At 36.6% G+C, this 21,163-nt stretch overlaps 1 protein-coding gene and 1 long non-coding RNA gene across 12 annotated transcripts in view; one reads left to right on the top strand and one right to left on the bottom strand.

Moving 5' to 3' along the window:
* LOC309665572 overlaps positions 1–21,163 on the bottom strand; it is a 121,871-nt gene that overhangs the window by 63,572 nt on the left and 37,136 nt on the right. For 7 of the 9 annotated variants that reach the window (XR_014266501.1, XR_014266502.1, XR_014266503.1 and 4 more), the window contains exon 3: positions 8,625–8,887. This is a non-coding gene — a long non-coding RNA (uncharacterized lncRNA). The other 2 variants (XR_014266508.1, XR_014266506.1) reach the window with 2 other exon arrangements.
* Positions 1–21,163, top strand: part of SKAP2 (src kinase associated phosphoprotein 2) — a 192,082-nt gene that overhangs the window by 160,152 nt on the left and 10,767 nt on the right. For all 3 annotated transcript variants that reach the window (XM_082472055.1, XM_082472054.1, XM_082472053.1), the window contains 2 exons: positions 9,162–9,239; positions 15,161–15,273. In XM_082472055.1, coding sequence (XP_082328181.1) covers positions 9,162–9,239; positions 15,161–15,273 — 191 coding nt within the window. The remainder of the gene's footprint in view (positions 1–9,161; positions 9,240–15,160; positions 15,274–21,163) is intronic.

Genomic DNA, 21,163 nt, shown 5'->3' with positions numbered 1-21,163 from the left:
GGGTTTTTTTGTTTTTTGGCTCTCCCGCACAGCCTGTGGCATCTTAGTTCCCTGACCAGGGATCGAACCCAGGCCCTCTGCAGTCAGGAGCCCTTTTCAATCTTAAGAATTATTGAAGACTCCCAATTATTGAGGACTCTTTTGTTTATGTGGGTTATACCTCTTAATATTTAGTGTGTTTGTTAGAAGTTAAAATTGAGAAATATTTATTTAAAAGTCACAATGATAAACCCACTACATGTGAACATAAATAACATTTTTTTGGGAAAAATAGGTATATTTTCCCAAAATATGAGTGAGGAGTAGCATGGTTTACATATTTGCAGATCTTTTGAATGTGTATCTTAATAGGAGACATTTAGACTCTCATATCTGCTTCTGCCTTTACTCTGTTGTTATATGTTGTTTAATTTAAGTACAGTCAGCATGTGAAGAAAATCTAGCCTCATACAGATATGTACTAATAGGAAAAGGAAGTATTTTAATAATCCTTGCAGGTAATGGTGGATATTCTTCTTTGATACTGTACCCAAACTTGACAAGTGTTAGTTAAAGGCTAGTTGCAATGTGGAATCCAAAACCATATCAATGAACTTTCCATACAGTATTACAGCAAAATTCAGGGGACCATCTTGTACTTTGAATGGATCTTTTACCCATGCATGCTTTTGTAACATCATGCATTGGTCAGTTGGAAAATATTGGTTCATTACATTATGCAGAACTTCCAAATATTGACACAGTTATGGTACAATTAAAACACCACATTCATTAGTATCACCACTGATCTCATTAGAAAAATCCTTAAATGCTGAGGAGTTATCAAGCTTATATCCTAAGATATAAATTTCTAAAATTCTAATTTTTGCTTGAAAGCTCAAATTTTATCATGGGCAATAAATGTCAGCTGTTTTTGTTAAAATAACAAGTTCACTTAATTCATTTTTGAGAAAATGTCTGCCAGATTCTTAAGTCTGAGTAACCATAGTTTGTCAGTCATTCTTTCAAGTAAAAATGGTGTTCCATGAAAAAAGCAGCTAGTTCAGTTTACCACTCAATCTCCCACACACCGGGAGCTGCAACGGCTATGCTTTATGCATTCTTCTGATTTTGTCTCACAGAATATTAAAGAGACAGGTATTCAAGGTTGATTAAATGAAAATAATAATTTGTCATCAAGGACACTCTTAGGTGAAACTGGCTTGTTTGTTTTAATGCTACTGCAGAGCAGTGAAGAATACAGTGACAGTTTGGTGCCACCGTGTTGGTTTACGCTGAGGTGTCAGTAGTTTATCCGTCATTGCTCTGCAGCATCAGTGCAAATGTTAGCACAATGAAAAAGGCAAATATCTTAATTTTATTATGAAAATAGTTTTGACCTCATAGACCCTCTATGCCCCGAAAGGGTCTTGGAAACCACTGCTGGTATAAGGGATTATAGAACCAGTAAGTCAAATGGGTGATGGTTCCTCTTAGGGGCCTGTGATTTTTCTTTCTTGGACTCTTGAAAATGAGGTTAAGGTGCACCGCACGTGAGGGGGATGAGTGTATTTGCATAAGCAGGCATTGGAAACAGAGCCAAAGCCTGTAACAAATGAGCTCTGCATTCGTAGATCTGCCTTTTTCCTAAGGCTACGGTAAACAGTTCCTTATAAAACAGCCGTGTTACAATTAAATGATCTTATCACCAACTTATGTATATTAGATAGTATTTTTTACAGAATGAAACTTAAACCAAAATCTAAGTTAAGATGAAATATTTTACTTTCTAAAAATGGGATGGATTCAAAATAGTTTATAATGAAATACATATACATTTGGGATATTCTTATTAAAAATGAGAATAAAGAAAAACCAGAAGCTGAATAAGGGTTGTCTAGAAGGAGATGTTAATAGTGTTCATGGATAGGTCTTCTGTGACTTAAAATTTTTTTTCTTTTTTGCTTATCTCTATTTTCTGGCTTCCAGCAATGAACAGATACTGCTTTTGTAACAAGAATAATAAGAAAAAAGTTTAATTTAAATTTAAAAAAAGAACTTACACGTAGCAAAGTACAATTGTACCAGAAATCCAGAGCCAGGTAGAGGTTACTATAACTGAGAAATAATTTAACTTGGATGTAAATTTTAATATTACAGAATTTATTATACACTTTAATTAAAAAGCTGAGAATTTGAGCTTTGTGAAATAGAAGAATGTCGTATCATAGCACACACTGACTAGAATACACGGGGACAAGGCGGAGTCACATTTCATAATTTCCCCATGTCTAGTATTCTTTAGGAGTGGGATCATTTGCAGACTCACAGTTGCTTCTGACTGTTGGAATCTGGCCTAGTAAAACCTTATTTTTAACCTATGTGCTTTCTTTGCCTGCCATCGTTGCCTGTAGATGATCAAGTATACGTAAGACTGCTCCTGCTGCTGAATAGGGAAGTACATCTAGAGCAGCAGAAATGTCTGCAGTGCATGTTGCATAGAAGGCAGTGCAGGGAGAGAAGAGCAGGGTGGAAGTGCCATGACCTTGGTCCAGTCATTCAACACCCCAGTTCAGTTCCCCTTTAATGAAAGAAGGAAGTTGAACTGGATGATAGCTAAGGTGTCTTTCCCTTCTAAGATTTCTCCCAATTCTGTCAAATGAGATCCTTGCTTGAATTTGAGTTTTTTCCCAACATCCCAACCATGATGTTAACAAGTTTAATGTCTGTGAAAAATCATTATTTTTGCATTTTCATGTTTGTGTATAAATTATGGATTTTAATATTATAGTACAGAAATTCACTGTGCTCTAAAGGCATTTCTTTTTGCAGTGATAACCTTTTCATATTAAACCCTATAAGAATAGAATATCCAGGTTGAAAATTAGATTGTATGATTGAACAACTTCTGCTTATTTTATTGCCTTTTATATCACATTAACCTTCTCGGTTGCTAAATTAATAAGTTGTTGCAAAAACACCGAGCTCCTCAGGTAGTGAACCTGATACTGCATGCTAATTGTGCTTTTTTTTTTCCCCTGAGAAATCTGATTATCTCATTGTCCTCTCCAAATCCTGTTCAAAGTGCTATGGGATAGACATTATTCTTTCTGCTTTACAGAGAAGCCACTGAGAATTAGAAACAGTGTCGAGGTTGCATGAGCAGCTAGACCTTTAACAATAGGACTCAGTTTGCCTAATTTCCAGGAGAGTAAACATGACTGCCATTTCAGGCATCTTTATCTTTCTTTTCATTTTGAAGTTAGCATAATACTAAAAGGCGCATGCTTATATCTTTATAAAAATATATCTTTTATTGCTATAAACTATATGTCAGGCTATTAAATAGATAGAAGAAACCTTTAGAAGTGCCCTATTTTAAGTTCCCAGTAGTCCAGGATTTATAGGCCCTTAAGGAACTCACTTTTCTTCATTGTCATAATTTTGAATTCCCTCACCCATATCCCTTTGACTTTACTCTTCCATTTCTCTAACCCTTCCACCAGCTTCAGAGCTTGCCCCAGGTGTTGAGAGAGAAGAGGGGGTGAGGTGCCATTTGTATAAATCCTTCCTGTTTCTCCCTCTTTTTCATCTTACCGCTAGGACTAGCTGGTGGTGTCTTCAGTTCCCCATCCCATCTGTTCCATCTCCTCCTACTCAGGGGCATCTTGCTTGCAACTCCCTAGAGCCTGAACCCTTGATGAAATGTGCAGGATAGCCTGTTGTTCTGAAATGTAGGTGAACCTCTTTCAGTTCTTTGTGTGTAGAAAGGCTCCTCTTTACCATCTACATTTAGCCGTGTTTTCCTTATTGAAATATAGTGAGAAGGTAAAGCTGACTGGCCTCAGAAATAAATCCGTTTTCAATTATGAGTTGTATTAGAGACCTTTACAAACTATCAAATACTGTGTGCCGGCTTTAGGGGCAGTTGAGTGTGTAGAACATTAAAGGTGGGGAAGGAGAAGTGGAGAAGAGAAAGGAGAAGATGCATGTTTGGGACAGCCAGACGTGAAATTCTGTTACTAAATCGTCACTGAAAGGATTGCTTAACCTAAGATGTACCTCAAATACAGTGCTATGGTAGGATAGAACTACCCACTTATGTGAAAATGTTTTCCAAGTCCACAAACAGCCAATATTCACGTGAAATTTTAGCAAAAACTGCATCTATAAACTGAAAATCAAGGAAACGGCACTATAGCTTAGAGCTGGGGCTTCAGTGACAGATGTGAAAGTTTAAATCCCAGCTCTTGTTCTAACTGGCTGTGTGAACCTGGACAAGTTTTCCAAGCTCTGTAAATGTCACTTTTGCATCCATAAAGAGGAGAAAAGTTCCTATTATTACCTCATAGAATTGTTATGAGGATTTAGTTACATAATGGATATAAATGCATATAGTGTGAACATTGAAGCAATACATATTAACGTTTCTTGAGATAAATATATAGTCTCATAATCCGATGAAGCCTGGGCAGGTAGAAATCTAAACCCTAAAGATTTATTTCAGAGCATAACTTTTGATTCTGTGTTTTATTCTTTTTAAAATTACATTGTAACTCAGGAGAGCTGTTTTCTGAAGGTGTTTAGTGAGAAAGGTAATCATCGTGTGAGTCAAGGATTTTCTTGTGTTGTCGTCGTCTTCTCCCTGGACGACATGATAATATCAGTCCTCAGCCATGATGTGAACATCACACATCCTGTTTTGGTGCTAACAAATTGTCTTTAGCCTTTTCCAAGCAATGTCAGCTACACATGTCAGTTGCTTATCACTTTTCTTTTTTTGGTTATTTATCCTTAAAAAAGAACGTTAGTAAGTCAGAAATAGCCATTTTGTAGAAACTGCACAGCTAGACAGGTCTTTGATCCTTAGGGTAATAATCCATCTGTTATGGAACTGGATCAATTTGTAAATTAAATTGATTAATCTAGCAGGGAAAAAGAAAGGTCTTGACTTTTCCCACGGGAAGCATTTCCTCAAATGGTAGTCATTCTAAAAAAATTTGGGAAGACTCCATTTTCTGCTATTCTTTTTCTCTTTGCTCAACTCAGTAAAACGGCTTAATATGTATCCAAAAAAGAGTGAAAGTAGAGTTCAAGCTTTTAGATTCTCTAGGGTCTGGTTGTTCCTGGAGGTCTCATATTTTTGACAGGGTTTAATGTTAAAAACCTTTCAATGACTATCAGAACATTTTTAATACTCGTTGGTTAGTTTAGTAAACGTATAACTATGCTTGAGTTATCTTCTGCAATTAGTTCACTTTATTGTTATTTTCATCTTGTATGATCAAAAAAAAAAAAATCTCCCGATGATTCTCCTAACAATGTGTGATTGGAATAATAACTTCACATGTTGAAGAGTTTTGTGCTGCAGCTGAGAGGCATGTAAATACAAGCTGCTTGTTTGCAAGAAGCTTCCAGATTTGCAATATGATTGCTATGGAAACCACATAATGAAAACCTTATAACCATCTGTATGGTTTGATGGATTTTATTGCATAGCTGAGCTGTTTTTGTTTACTGTTATTAAAGTGTTGAATGGAATATATTAACCCACACACATTGACTATTTGAGGTATTAATTAGTATCGTATAATGACATCATGCCTCAACCCCCAAATAAAATACGTTTAATAATAAACCTAAATAAAACAACATGTGTATGTTTCTAATATATTGTGAAGGTGATTATTGCCTAGAATTTTGGTCACTTGTCCTTATATATTTTTTGAATGATGTGGAGAGGTTTGCTTTGTTAGTAAATGAATATAGTAGTAGGATTTATTTTCATGATTTTGGAATCCATTTGTTCACTTAGGATTTATTGAACATCTCCCTTGTACCAGAGTCTATTCAAGATTCAGGTTGAGTTCTTTCCTTCCTACGATTGAAAAAGCACACACCAAATTTGATTTTGTTGTCTTTTATATGGAAGCTGTTTGTACTGTTAGCCCAAGATAAAATGGGTTGTTTTACTATTGTTAAGAAAAATTGATATATGAAACACAGAAAGAAGGCTTTGACCTAAAGATAGCAGTTCTAGGTTTGAAAAGGAGAAAGGAAATGTTTTTAATGAGCATCTTATCCTCTAAAATACTTATTAAGCATCTCACATGGATTTCAATTTGGATACTTCACAGTAAATATTTTTAATATCATTCTGATAGTTTAAGAATATATTGTGCATATAATAGGTACTTAAATTTTAATAAAATAATAAATTCTTAGTAATAAATTCTAAATTCATTGACAACTTGGCCAAAAACGGAGTTTTTCCCACTTAATTCTTGTAATTATTAATAGTTTTTATGTTATCTTGACACTGACTTTGGGTGGTGAGACTAAATCCCATAGTCTCTTCTTAAGAGCCAGGAATAGTGCTTTCTATACTGATGTGGTTAAAGCTTTTGACTTCAGGACAAGTGCCCTTAACTATTTTTGAATTTACTTCTTACTATTGAATTTGTGACCAAATTGGAAGAGAGGGAGTGCTGGGGAAAGAGAAAGTATGAGAAGTAAAGAAAGCTTTCTCCTTCACCTCAAAAAAAATTAATGATTTGTAAAACGAGTAGCTTGGACTAAATGACGGTAAATGTCCCTAATACCTTTAAAATTTGTATGAAAACACCCTATTGACCCATTTATGATAACTAGTCCTTGAAGTTTAACATAAGTGAGATAATTGTTGAAGAGAAAAGAGACAGCATTTAGTATTAGACTTTTTATTAGGTCTTCTCTGTATTCTTTACTATTTGACTGAACTATATTAAATTGCCAATATTATGTTTAACTTAATGTGTATAAAGTGCCAATGATTTCCAGCTGTCCCTTATATTGGAGCTTTCATACTTTTGTTTGAATTGAGTTAAAAAAATTTGAAACAGTTATAATTATCTTGTAAGTACAGTAACTCTCAAGCTTGATTTAAATGCTGGTTTTTATTAATCACCACTTTAAAAGCTGCATGAGACTTCTAAATTTACATCTGCATTCTTGACCTGTCTACCAAGCTTTCCAGTTGCCCCTGGACATTTCCTCTGGGTTGCCCCACCAGTATATTAAATCTCCCATATCAGAAACACAACCCCTTGAGTAGCTTATCTTGGCTATTCTCTTTTTAGTAATGATGTTCCCATTTCTCAGTTAACTAAGCTCAAAACCTGAGTCATCCTTGGTTGCTCATTCTTTTCCCGTAGCCCTCCACATCCAATCAGGCAGAGTTTGTCTATTCTAGTTCCTTTCCCTCTCATAACCATCTCCATTCCATTTCCTCTGCCCCTTCAGTTCAGGACTAACTTCCCCTTTAGCTAGACTAGGAGTGGTCTCTCTCCCCACACCCCTCCTCTAGGCTGTCTGGGACAATGGGATCTGATAGCCGTTCCTCAAGCAGTTTCAGTCCTGCCCTTTCTCGCCTCAGAAATTTGGGGGGACTCTTATTCCTCACCAAACATGTAAAAGTCTGAAGTCCATAGCAAGATGTTCACGGCTCTTCAACAGTTTGCCCAAATGACTAACTAACATTATCTCCCATCCTGCTCTTCTTCTACAAGAACAGCCCCCGCCTTTATTTTTTTTTTCTGATGTGGACCATTTTTAAAGTCTTTATTAAATTCATTACAATATTGCTTCTGGTTTTTTTTTATGTTTTGGGTTTTTGGCTGTGAGGCATGTGGGATCTTAGCTCTCTGACCAGGGATCGAACCAGCACCCCCTGCATTGGAAGGCGAAGTTTTAACCACTGGACCGCCAGGGAAGTCCCAAGAGAACCACATTCTTTAGCCAAAATGAATATGCTCATGCCTTGTTCTTTTGTTCATGCCTTTCCTTGTCTGGAAATTTCCTCCTTCCCATCTCTCCTTATTCAGATTCTCTCCATCCCTCAGAGCCTTTATGGTATTTCCCCAGTTGGGTGGTTTCTCCTCTGCACTCCTTCAGTACCTTGTACCTCACAGGTCAGGTTTTATGCCCCTTATCCCACTTTCCTTTAGGTTCTGTCTTCTGTCCACTCTAGGCTGTAACTTCCTAAAGGCAGAAGCTTCCTACTACCCTTGCCTTTCTGGTAGAACCTCTCTCTCTTACAGGTAGTTAATGCTCAATGAAGATTCATGAGTTGAATTATTTAATAGTCATAATGACTGTATTTGTATTTTTTGCATATTTTTCTTTAAAGTTTTTGATTTCCTTGGAATTACGATTCTTTTTGATCCCAGTTTTTCCTTGACATGCCATTTTGTTCATATGTCCTGCCTTAAATATTTCTAAATTGTATATTAATCCTTAGGTGAGGCAAGTGGTCATGTAGTAAGTATTTCTTTGATGTAAAAGGATTAACTAGCCTATTGACTCTGTTTAAAAACCCTTCTTATTTAATCTCATTATTTTTCTTCCTATAACTTGGGAAAGGAGTGTGATGGGAGAGTGTAGAAATAATATGAAGATATATATGAATATATGCAGGATAAAGAACATGGATTTTGTAATCATAAACCTAAGTTTGAATAGCAAACATTGGAAGTTTCTTTACCTTTTTGAGTCTCAGTTTATTTCTCTGTAAAATGAGGATTTAAAATGGTTTACCTATGAAATCTTAACATCTGCTGTAGTGTATGACACATAGTAGTTCCTCAGTATAATTTGGGGGGAATTACCTTGAAGGGTGAGGATGCTTCTCGTATCTTCCTGTGATGATCAATTGAGAAAACATGAAGTATCTGATGCTCAGTAAATGACTTCTAGGTTAACTGTATTTTATATCACACATTTTCTCTTTGCTCTGCTGTTGTTTTAGGGACCATGATTTTATCTGTGGTACTCATGCCACAGTATAATGTGGTCAATCCGTATAATACCGGGTGTCATCTTACTGCATTTTTAGGGCTTTTCTGGATTTAAGATTGTTCCAGATGAGTTTCTGTGAATATTTAAAACAGAATATGTGAAACGTTAGTACATACCTTAAATTTTATCAAGCCAACTGGTCAGGTTGCTATTTGGAAATAGCTAGAGGTTTCTTTGTTCAGCTTTAGATTATTGAAAAGGGGATGTGAATGTTGAGTGGTTTCATTCTTTGAAAAGGAATATTTATGTGTTACACACTTTTAGTTTTGCTCTTAAGATGGGGTGAGTACTGTGTCTTTCTCCCTGAGGAAAGCCTTCAGTGTCCCATTTATGTTGTTTATTTACAGAAGATGAAGAGGATGGCGCTCCGGTGAAAGTGGAGGGGCAAAGGAAGATGAGTCAGGACAGTGTTCACCACACCACAGGTAATGAGTTGTGCAGCTTTCTGGGAAAGCTTATTTTGGTTTTGTTCGCTTTCCTTTTCGTCACTTTCTTACTGCTCTAAGGATGTGTCCTCAGCTCCCCAAGGTTGGCTCCTTGGGTCTGGACCTCTTATGGCTGATAAGCTTCTTAGACCCATTTAGGATGCATGAAAACCACTTGAGAAGGATTTATAAAGTAAGCCAATTTATACAAGGTATTCCTTTCTGAATTACTTTGTAACGACTCAATTAGCTTTCATTTCTGCGCAAAGGAGATTTAGTTGCATAAATTAGCTTATCATCATTGAGGAAGTGTCACTGCTAAAGGACAGTTTATAGATACAACATGCAGTTGCTGTCAAACCTATAAGAATGTAATATAGACATCTGTGTATACTTTGTGCTTGAGCAGAACAGACTTCTGCCATTCAGAGACTAACAGGGGACAACAAGTTGCCCAGGGGACTGGCAATGTAGACATCTCTGAAAAGGTCAACTTGACACAGGCTCTGACAATCGACCCACAGCTCTGTCTTCTTTGATAAAAATCAGATAAACTTAAGACCGCTAATTGATCTGCAGCCTGTTTAAATGTTGGCCATGCATATCTTCATTGCATATGATTAACACAGAAAGCAAATGAATTGGGTAAGAAATGCCAGAGTCCAGTGACAGCAGCTTAAAAATGGGAAAAGGACAGTGGTGGCCTGGAAGGCTAGGAAGGATATCCCCCTTATCCCTTTCCACTTGGCACGTGGCCCCAGGTACTAATTATGACTAAGACTGGAAAAACAATTGCACGTGCTATGTACGGAATCACATGATAAAGGCAACTTTTCTTGCTTCTTGTTATTTCCAAATAGCAGGAGATAAACCGTATCTGTAGTGCAAGCATGAGGTTAGTTTTGATAAACCAGCAATTATTTTACACAGAAAGAAGAGAAGGACTGCCTTCTTATCAGGACTTTACACCTCTTCATAGCCACATGTCAGCTGGGGCAAGGTCTGCCATATCATCCCATGTCCTGCAAAGAGCTATAGTTGGGGGTCACCTCCCCTCTCTGATATGTCCATACATCACTCTTTCAAGCTGTCAGGTCAGGAAGTAGCCTTCCCGAGTCCTTCCTACTGTGGCATATAGAAAGGAAACAGAGGCCTGATTTCCGGACCCGGACAGGAAAGCAGGAGCAGGTTGCTGCAAAAGGTTTGGGTTTGCTTTTTTCAGAAGGGAAGTGAGGAACAAGTCATTAGATGCGACTATAAACACCAAGGCTGAGCAAAGCCTTGAGGACGATGTTCACTGGCAGTTTTAAGTACATACGTTTTGTTATTATCATAAAGCTTCTGCCAAAAGCATGTCGTTTTCTTTTTTTTAAATTTCTGTGCAGGTATAGAAGGTGGACACACACAAATCTTCTTTCCACAAATATGAGTGTTTTGGCTTAAAATAATTGTGTTTTTCAAAAGCCCTTTTAAAGTAACTATCTCCCAAATTTTTGCCTTTGAGGGAAGGAAGAACAAATCAGTTTTTCCTCAAAGGAATGCAATAAGGAGATCTACCTTTTCATGCAATTGCTATAAAGCACTGCAATAATCCTTATCTTTAGTGACATGAAATTCTTTTCAAGCAACAGTTTTAATGCTTTTGCATAGCAGTGACCTTTGCTCCCCGCAGGCTGTCAAAGATGTAACATTAGAAGTTTGTTTGCTGTGCAGGGCAGTGAGTTGACAAGGGTATTACTATCTTGCTGAGCATCACATGATGTGAACTTCTAACCTTACTCAAGAATGTTATATTTTTCACATTGACTGATGTTACTAAAAATAAAATTCTTTTTTCAGACTACTCTAATGTAAAATATGTAAGCAAAAACAAAATTGAGCATGTATTTCTTACAAATTATTTCATGTTTAAGCTTATGTAGCTTGCATATATTTTTACATATAAAAAATAAAGAGTACATTTGATTTTTTTGAACATTATGCAATATGCTTAACTTTCTAAAATAGTTTTTACACCTAAAACACTACCCAAGGAGAGAGTCTCCATTATCTTATTATTGTGTTTTACCCATTGTCATCGTGTTTTAAAAATCTTTTCATTTTTGCAAAAGTAAATATCTCCAATGTTTAGCTTGCACTTTCATAACAATTCTGTTATTCTTGCTCAGTGATCTGTTTTTGCATGTTTAACTTACAAGAGCAAATACCTTGTTTAAATCTTTCACAAGCCAGCTAATTTAGAATGTTATTTTCTTTCTTTCTTTGCCTTCTTTTTTAACCATATATGCTTCTTAGGACAAGAAACATAATGATTTTTTTTTGATAATTTTGAAAACATAGATCATGAATGTGGATAGAATAGGAAAATTAATTCATACAATAAAGACAACTAAACCGATTTAATTTGTATTCAGAATGTAAGCTTATTGGTGGTTTATGACATTATGTTCCATCCCATTTTTTTTGTTGTTGTTGTTTTTAAAAAACACATCTCACAGGGATTATTTTTTCAGTGTATAAGTGAACAGTGTTAACTTTTGTGAACCCACAGTGCTTCCAAGGATATCGATGCATAATTTTTTGTGTATGTTTAGACACACTTAAAATTTAGAAAAGTAAACCAGAGGAGCTTGCTGCTCTCTGAGGAACAAGATAATTCTTAATTTTTATGTCTGGAATTCATTTTAAGAATTTTGACATTACTTTCCGAAGGAGACTAAGGCTAATAAACATAGACTGCCAGGTTTTCTCCCCCGCTGTGATTCTTCTACATCAGGGGCCTCTAACCCCCGGGCCACGGACGGGTACCGGTCCACAGCTTGTTAAGAAACGGGCCGCACAGCAGGAGTTGAGCGGTGGGCGAGCGAGCCAAGCTTCATGTGCCGCTCCCCATCGCTCACATTACCGCCTGAACCATTCCCACAATCCCCCCCACCCCACGCTCCATCACCCCCCGTCTGTGGAAAAATTGTCCTCCATGAAACCGGTCCCTGGTGCCAAAAAGGTTGGGGACTGCTGTTCTACATCATAACTAATATTGCATGCGGAAATAGAATAGTCAATTTGTGTGTACAGGTAGCCATGTGACATAAACAACTTACTGTTCTTTAACAGGGCTCACATATGGGACACAGGAGTGAGGTTGGTCTTTGGGTAACATCATCATCAAGATTGCAGAAAGCACAGTAGAAAATGCATCTTGTTCCCAGGACTGCCAGATCGCTAGCTCTGTTGCCTTTTTACAGCAGTGAGATTTAATGAAATGCCCATGATGCACATCTAGGGAGAGATGCATCTTGCACACAGTGGGGGTCTCTCTTCCCCTCCTGTGCTCCTGTAACTCCCATTAGTGTTAATGGGAGTTTCACTAAGCGCATCGAGGGGAGGAGAGACCCCCAAAGTGGTAAGGATTATGTGTTAGAAATCACCATATACTTTTCTCTTCCTTCTTCCCTCTCCCCTGCGTTTGAAAATCTACTGAATGAAAAACTATTGTGAGAGAATCTGAAAAAGGAAAGAGCAGGCAGCAGGCTGAACAGCTGCAGAACCCACTGGGACGCTCCAGATAAGCCAAAACTTCTCTAGTTTTTAACCCAGGTTTTCTTTCTTCAGCCTTTTCGGATCAAGCCTAAGGCTGAGCAGCATGGGGAACACACAGGAGCCTCGACTGGGGAAACCAGCTATTTAGATCCTTTTACCTCCTGGCCAGTGACTATGGGGGAGGGCCTTGCGTGTGAAATGATGTCATCCTCTCTTTGCTCTAATTCCTTGACTTTTAAACTGACACTGACGGACTGCATGGGGCACAACATTTGACCCAGTTAGCAGTTGATTTAATCTGACTAGAATGTTTCAACTTCTAAATCCCTATTTGTCTAAATAAGTGGTTTTTAAAGGAAATCAGTCACTTTATTATTAAGTAATTTTTTTCTTAAAAAATTTGACAGTGTTTGGAGAAATCTGTCCAGCCAGAGTGCCCTCTAGTGTCCATTCATAGAATTTCCATAATATATGCTTTGAGGGGAAAAATGTAATGAAGGGTGGCCACAAGCATTGTTAGTTCTTGGTTGGATTCCCAGGCTTTTGTACATCCCTGCTAGCTTCTGTGATGAGTGTTCAAATGCTAGAGCAGAAAAGTCAATAAGGTGTCTTTCTCTCTGTCTCCCTCCCTCCTTCTATCCCTCCTTTCTCCCGTCCCCCTTCTTTCTTTGAGTTCTTAGAAAACAAGCGGAAAAACTTTAATAGGAGGATTGTCCTTGTTTATTTTCTTAAAAGAATAATAGAAAAGTCGCGTCTTACTTCTTAAATAGTCAGACTCCATATTATTCAGATTTTCTTTTTGGCTTTAAAAAAATGTTTCAGATACTAAAGAGAATTTATTAAATTTCTAATAAACCTAACACTTTGGATAAATCACAAACTATGTGTAATAAATGAACGCCCTCCTGACACGCTAATGTGACCGGTTGTGTTGGAATTGCCAAGGAGCCTGCTGTTTGAGAGCCATATAACAAAACTAAGATGACAACCCTCATCCAGCGTATGTCTCCACAGTTATCCCCTCAGAATTCAAAGATGACATTCCAATGATGGAAGTTGTCAGCACGTGTATGTTCTGCCTGGTTAGTGAATACAGGGACATCTTATTGATATTGCTTGCATTCTTTTTGCATTAACTCATCAAAATTCAATTATCATGAAATTAAAAACAGGAAACAGTTCTCAGTGTAACAAAAGCAGCCAGTGTATTTAACTCTGTGCTGTGTTTCAGGCGACCCACGTTGTATAAGTGACAAAGCATTTATTACCCGGTTTATTGTGGTATTATAGAGCGGAGAGCGCTAAATAATCAATCAGTTAATGGTCTGTATGGCAGTTTGAACACATCACATCCATTGTGCGTATGCTGTTAGAAGGATGAGCTGATATCTCCAGTGTATGTTGCATGTTTATTCAGAGCCTAATGTCCGAAACTAGCGCTGACAGAAATCTTGGAAAATGCAGCTTTAGCACTGGCATTTTCAAAGTTGCTAAAATATTTTAGAAATAACTTTGAGAGGCTTTGGGTACAAAAGTCCCTAAAGAGAAGAGCTGGAATTATCCTTTAGATTACTTTCATTTTATTCTCTTCCTTTAACTAGCTTTATGTTTTGAAAAAGTTTAAATTTAGGGACTTCCCTGGCGGTCCAGGGGTTAAGACTTCGCCTTACAATGCAGGGGTTGCAGGTTCGGTCCCTGGTCCGGGGAGCTAAGATCCCACATGCCTCGTGGCCAGAAAAACAAAACATAAAAAAAGCAGAAGCAATATTGTAACAAATTCAATAAAGACTTTAAAAATGGTCCATATCAAAAAAAACCCAATATATATATATATATGCCATTGAGGCTTTTTTTTTTTTAAGTTTAAATTTCAAAAAGTTTTTTTGTTACCTCGTTTGGTTATATTTGTACCTTAGCTCCTTTATTATTATTTTTATGATGTGTCCTTAATTCTGTACGGTGCTTATTTCACAGCGTGTTTATCACATCTCATGGATATTGCTCATTATACAGGGAGGCTGACTCATCTTCAAAACATGTTGCAAGTGGGCTTAGGTTTGTTATAGAAAATAAGTGGGAAGTAACTTAGGTGCTGGTTTGAAGAAACATGTTGCAATTACAAGTTTTAGGTAAAAACAAGAAAAGGAGACAGGAAAGGAAGGACATTCAAAATTAGATCTTTTTGAAAGTGGTCCTTAATTAGATGAGAAGGAGAAGTAGGATTCTTGTGTGGATGTTATAAGTGTTCTTTGAATGAGGACAGAATTTTTTTAGACTGTTTTGGTGGTTTGGAGTGGCCCTTTAATTGCTATTTGTTCATTTTTAAGTGAGGGCCCATTACATGAAAGCTCTAACTCTTGTTTTCTCTTTCTTCTTCCTAGGAGATAAAAGCACCGATTATGCTAATTTTTACCAGGGTTTGTGGGACTGCACAGGAGCTCTTTCTGATGAATTGTCATTTAAACGTGGTGATGTGATTTACATTCTTAGCAAGGTAAGCAGATACCCCAAAATGACAACTGTAAAGCATGAATACAAAGCTGGATTTTTATGCATTTGGATCTACAACACTAGGGGAAAAATGCCAATTGGAATTCTTCTAGGTCCTTGTTAACAATTGGGAGTTCACAATAATTATTTTGTCAAGTGAAATATAATCAGATTTTAAACACAATCAGATAACAGGATTCAACTTAACAGTGTGTTTACCTATCACTTCAGCCTTTGGCTCACATCCACACACTGCCTTCTCCAGAAACAATATACTTATGTGAAAGTTAACATTGTAAGGTATTAGGTTATTTATTATGTTTTTCTTTCCTCTTCCTTTTTATTCTTCTGTGTGCTTATTCTGATTTTGTCTGCCATTCACTACTGGTAACACTGTGTTTATAGAACAAGTTTTTCATCTTTATGTAAATACATTGGGTGTTCCGACAATTTAAAAGCAATACTTTTCTATTCAGACAGGTTTAGGTAATTTTTTTTAAGTTTAACATAATTGTATTTGTAAACATAATAGCAAAGTATATTGCTATGAACTCATCCTTATATATACAAAATCATTGTTTCTGCCTCTTAAGATACTGGATTATTCAAAATGCTTCTGGCCTTAGATCTAAAAGTCAAGATTCTTAATTGATTATACTTTTAATGACATGCATGAGCTCCTTTAACTTTCATATTTTAACTTTGCCTACTGTAATATGGGGGTTAAAAAATATCTCCCTCAGTCTACTTCATGAGGCCACATTAGAAACAAATGATATATGGAGACTATTTAAATATAAGTAAAGAAATGTTACATAAATCATAAGTCTAGGAGTTTAATGTGCTTTGTTGATTAGAGAAATATTTTGGAAAGATTATGACTTATTCAGAAAGATAATGTGACTTATTAGATACAGAAGAGAATTTGGAAATAATGTCACTTATTGAATTTAAACACTAGTTGACTGGTGCATAAAATCATATACAGAGAATCATAGAACATTTGAGTGAGAGATCTTAGGGCTCATCTATCTATCCTTGGTTTTACAAATAAGGGAATTTGGGTCAAGAAAGTGCCAGAGCCAGTACTTAACAAGGTGTTTTGACTCCCAGATCAGAGCTTTCTGCTCTATTTTTTTCTTATGCCTGTATCTATCTTCCTTCCTTTTTCCCTCTCTTCTTCCCCCCTCCCCCTTCTTTCCTTACTTGTATTTAATTTGTAACTGTCGTAAAGTGTCTAAAATGTGCAAGGGCCCATTCTAGGCACCAGGAATCCAAAAAAAAAAAAAGAAGAGATATAAGCCCTTGTAGATTATTGGAGGAAAATAATAGTAAGTAAATACAGCCAACTGTGATCATTGCTGGTTGAGGTGCCCAAATAAGACTTGTCCCTTATTTCTCTCAGTCCTCTGCTCGCTAGTGTATTTTTTTTTTTAGAAAGATGCTTTCAGTTCTTGGAAGCTATAGATAGCCATATCACAACTCTTGGATTAAGCCTGTTACAGAGCATTCAATAGTCCTGTGTTAAAATGACAGCTTTTTGAGTCAGTTACTTAATATAGAAAGCAAACTGATTAGTTTCAGTTCTTGAAGAGAAACTTTCTTGGAATCATTCCTCAAATTTACTTAGCTCACAGTTTCTTTCACCAATTTAGCTGCATAAAATTAAATTGTGTGTAAAATTGCATATAAAATTAAAAGGTTGATTAGCTTCCACTTGGAACTTCAGACTATAGGGATAAATGGCATGTAGCCAGTATGTTTGTATGGTAACATATGAAACTTACAAAGCCCATGTGGGTTTGTTCTTGAAGCCTTCTTTATGAATCAAGTTGTCTTTGTTTTTGTTTTTGTTTTTTTCAAGTTGTCTTTGTTGCTGAAAGCCTCAGAGTACCAGCCTCTGGGATAGGCTGTGGCGCAAGCAGCGTTCCCATAGGCTTGTCTTATTTCTGCCATTGCCTCAGAAAATCATTTTCTGTGAATATGAAATTGAAAGTACAATCATAGGTGTGTATAATATTTCTAGGATTCTGGGGGAAGTCATTCCTTTTCTCCCAAACCTGTTTTGTGATGATTGTAATTTTATATGTGAAGCCTGTCATAGAGCTGAGGGTGGAAGTCCACCTCATAGGAAGAATATACTCCTATCTAAAATTTCTAAAGGCTGTTATTTGGGTATGGGCTGCCCGAAAATGCTTCCTTTATCAACCTTTCACAAGGTTTAAATTTCCACCGGCAGCATTTCATGAGAGGCCTTCTAGAGATGGGCATTTTATCTGGAGCTCATTTTGGTTTTTGAAAGAAGAGACAAGGCTTTGTTAGCACATTATCACCATTGGCTGGATGAGTAAATACCCATATTTACCCAGCTGCGGACCTAGTAGAATCAACCAGGTTGATCTTAGTGAGGGTGAAAGAAGGTTAGTTTTCTCTTGATGGAATTTGGACAAATTCTGGGCCGTTGATGAGCATCTTGGCTATTTGTTGTCAGGTTGCTTTGGGGTTCAGGATATATTTGTGAAGACTCTTACTTCCCCACTTGGCTTTGGGTGAGTTCAGATAGGAACCTCTGGTGATTCTCTAATTTTACATTTGCTTGGTCTTCCAGTTTTTATAAAAATTTTGGCAAACATAGACCATAAGTTAATATCATAAATTTATTTAATATGTGAATGATGACAGCAGTTTGAATGCTGAGTATCATTATAAATTCAGAACTCAAAGCCTTTAGAAGAAGAGAGCAAAGAATTGCTCAAAAGGACTTGTTTCTAGATCAAGGTAGAGCTGATGCTATGTATTGATTGTTTTTTTTTAAGTGCAATAAATATAGAAATCACTAACATTGTTATATGCCTAGAAATTTGTTTAATCTTTCTCAGAGTTATATTTAGATTTCATGGTGATGGAATGAAAATTTACTGTTTAAATTTCTTTTTTACACCATCTAGTGGCTCAGAATGAGTGGTGCAGGTAATTGCAGCTAATGTGCACAATCAAAATGATGTCATAAATCCAACTTTAAATTTAGCTATGGGTTATTACTTTCCTATCTCATGTCAATGAAGTATAAGCATTAATCATGAAAATTCTTTTCATCATTCTGAATTAAATGTAAAAATTGTATACTTAAGGAAAAATGCATTTTAAGGAGTCTAACAGTATTTATAGAGACATAAAAAATGTGTACTTAGTAAAAAAAAATTAGTGCCACAACTTTTCTAATAAAAAATGCCATTTAAAAGATTTCAAAGAAACACAACTTGCTTTTTATAATTAACTGATCTATAGTTTGCAGTATTTAATTATTGATTTGACTTACCTTCTAGAAGCTTGTTAGTTCTGAAAATAATCTTTTAAAAAAAGGCAACACAAGATAGTTTAAGAAGAGATACATTCTTTTCAATATAAATAAACCTTTAGATAAATCAAGAAATAAAATGGCATGTACTATAATAAAGAATATTTTAATTTTGTAAATATAATGACAAAAAGATTTAGCTAGTTTGATGATTAGGCTCTCTGTATTAAAATTCACTGTAGAAATATAGTTTGATTTTAAAATTCAGTCTTTTTTTTCTATTTTTTCAAGGAAGCCTTGACGGGGTGTCAGCTGTGCTCAGTCTGTCTGGGGGTGATTTATTTAAGCCTCTTTTGAGTTATACAAATCTTAGCTTTTCTTTCTTTCTTTACTTTATTCTTTTTTTTTTTTAAGTGAAAATCAAATGTTACAATAAAGAAGGAAGAGAAGGCAGATACCCTGCCCTTCCCCTTCCCTTTTTTAACATTTTCCAATAAGCAGCTGCCATGTGACCCCTGGTTGAGCTAGCCCCTCCTTCAAAGTGTCTGGCATTTTCTTAGTTTTAACCTTTGAACCTTACTAATAATAAATCTAAATACTACTTGCCTAAAAATGCAAGCCTGTAACTTTTGGCTTACAGGTCTTTTCATATAACATTGCTGCTGTTTTTTATGTGTTAAAACATTTTATATACTTCAATAGTTCAGTTCAGATTTAGAAATCCCCCCCCTCCCCACCCAAAGATGGAAGATATTTATAGGGGAATATATTTATAGGGATGGATGAAAGTGAAATATGTGATTTTTTTTTTTTTTTTTTAAGCAAGGTACAATTACTTTTTTTTTTTTTTTTTAATTTACTTTTGGCTGCGTTGGGTCTTCGTTGCCACAGAGGGACTTTCTCTAGTTGTGGAGAGCAGGGGCTACTCTTCCTTGTGGTGCGCGGGCTTCTCACTGCGGTGGCTTCTCTTGTGGCGGAGCATGGGCTCTAGGCGCACAGGCTCAGTAGTTGTGGTGCACAGGCTTAGTTGCTCCGTGGCATGTGGGATCTTCCCGGACCAGGGCTTGAACCCGAGTCCCCTGCATTGGCAGGCGGATTCTTAACCACTGTGCCACCAGGGAAGTCTCCAGGAATATGTGATTTGTATGACAGCTGCCTTGTTAGTGAAGTTATTCTGAAACACAAGGCCTACTTTCAGATTTATTTGATGGGGGAAATTCATATTTGAGATTGCAAATCTTTTATTTTAATTAATTAATTTATTTTTTAGGAATCAGGTTGTTTAAAATCATGCCAAATTCTTTTACTGGTTTGCATTTCAATTTTATTACCACCTTAAACATGGACATAATATCATAGTTAATAGTATTGTCCTAGAACCATGTTTACGGAGTTTTATAATTTTCATGGCAGGATCCAGGTTATATAGCTACAGGCATATTATAGTCCCGCATAGCTCTTTGGCTATTTTATTCTATTTGCTGCTCTGGATTTACATTGTCTATTAGTTTATCTTTCAATCTATACTCACCAGTAAATCGCTAACCACATTCCTATTCTTACTTTTAAGGCAATAAATTATTTTTAGAGACTTAATGACAGAAGAGCTATGCTTCAGCAGGAAAGAGGCATGCTGCTTGTCTGCTATTAACAGAAAAATAAGAGAGTTAAGAATCCTGGAATATTTCATCTAGTCTAGGACACATGTGACTTGGGCTTTGCAGCTTTTTGAGACATTTTTTATTAAGTCAAAAACAGGAAATGTGGGTTGACAGTGTTCACTAATATACAGTAAAAGGGCATTTTTTTAGCGTGTGTTGTTTGGAGTTTCAAGCATTGCTTCCCTTTGTAGCTGTGACTTTTTCCAGTGCTTGGTGAAATGTAACTGTCACTGATCATTTGCTTCTCATTGTGAAAATGTAAAGATTCTGTTACTAAGACTTTTTTGGCTTCAGACTTATCAGAAAAACAAATAAAATGAAAGTCTTGCTGAGCTCTACTGGCAGAGGGAAATAAAGAGTTCCTTTTTAGCTCTCTTAGTTTTTCCTTTGTAACCATCTGACCCCATGTGCCACATATAGCAAAACCACCTGCTGAAGAGTAACCAGGATACCTCAATATAGGACATACCTTGATGATACTAAGCTAGTTCCCTAAATGTTATCACATCATGTAGTCTTTTGGGAAGGAGGAGGAGTGTTTGTACTTGTCACTGCGGTTGTTTGGGTCTGATGGCATTTAGTTTCTATGCTAAATGCCCACGGTGAAGCATAGTGGGCAGACCTATGCTATGCTTATAACCTCTCCCTGGTGGTGATAAGCAGTGTATGGAAACAGCACTACATCAGAAGATGTTCTCATTCCACTCATGGGACTCCTCTTGTTACCTATTTGCAAAAACCATGCTCTAGTACTTCCCGATTTTCTCTTACATAAAATGGAGGGAGCATTCCAGGAAAATGTTGACAGATGAAAGGGGAAGGTGCCTGCAGGAGACAGGCTGTCAGGCTGAGCCCCTGCAGTGGCTTGAGAAGTAAAGGAGAAACCAGAAGGCAGTGTCAGAGAGGCAAGTTACACAGAGGGGGCAGTGGAGGGG

The sequence above is a fragment of the Balaenoptera physalus genome, assembly GCF_965194825.1.
Source record: "Balaenoptera physalus genome assembly, chromosome: 8".
In the NCBI taxonomy this organism is placed as follows: domain Eukaryota; kingdom Metazoa; phylum Chordata; class Mammalia; order Artiodactyla; family Balaenopteridae; genus Balaenoptera; species Balaenoptera physalus.
The sequence above is the reverse complement of the archived record's forward strand: the minus strand, read 5'-3'. Positions and strand labels throughout refer to the sequence as shown.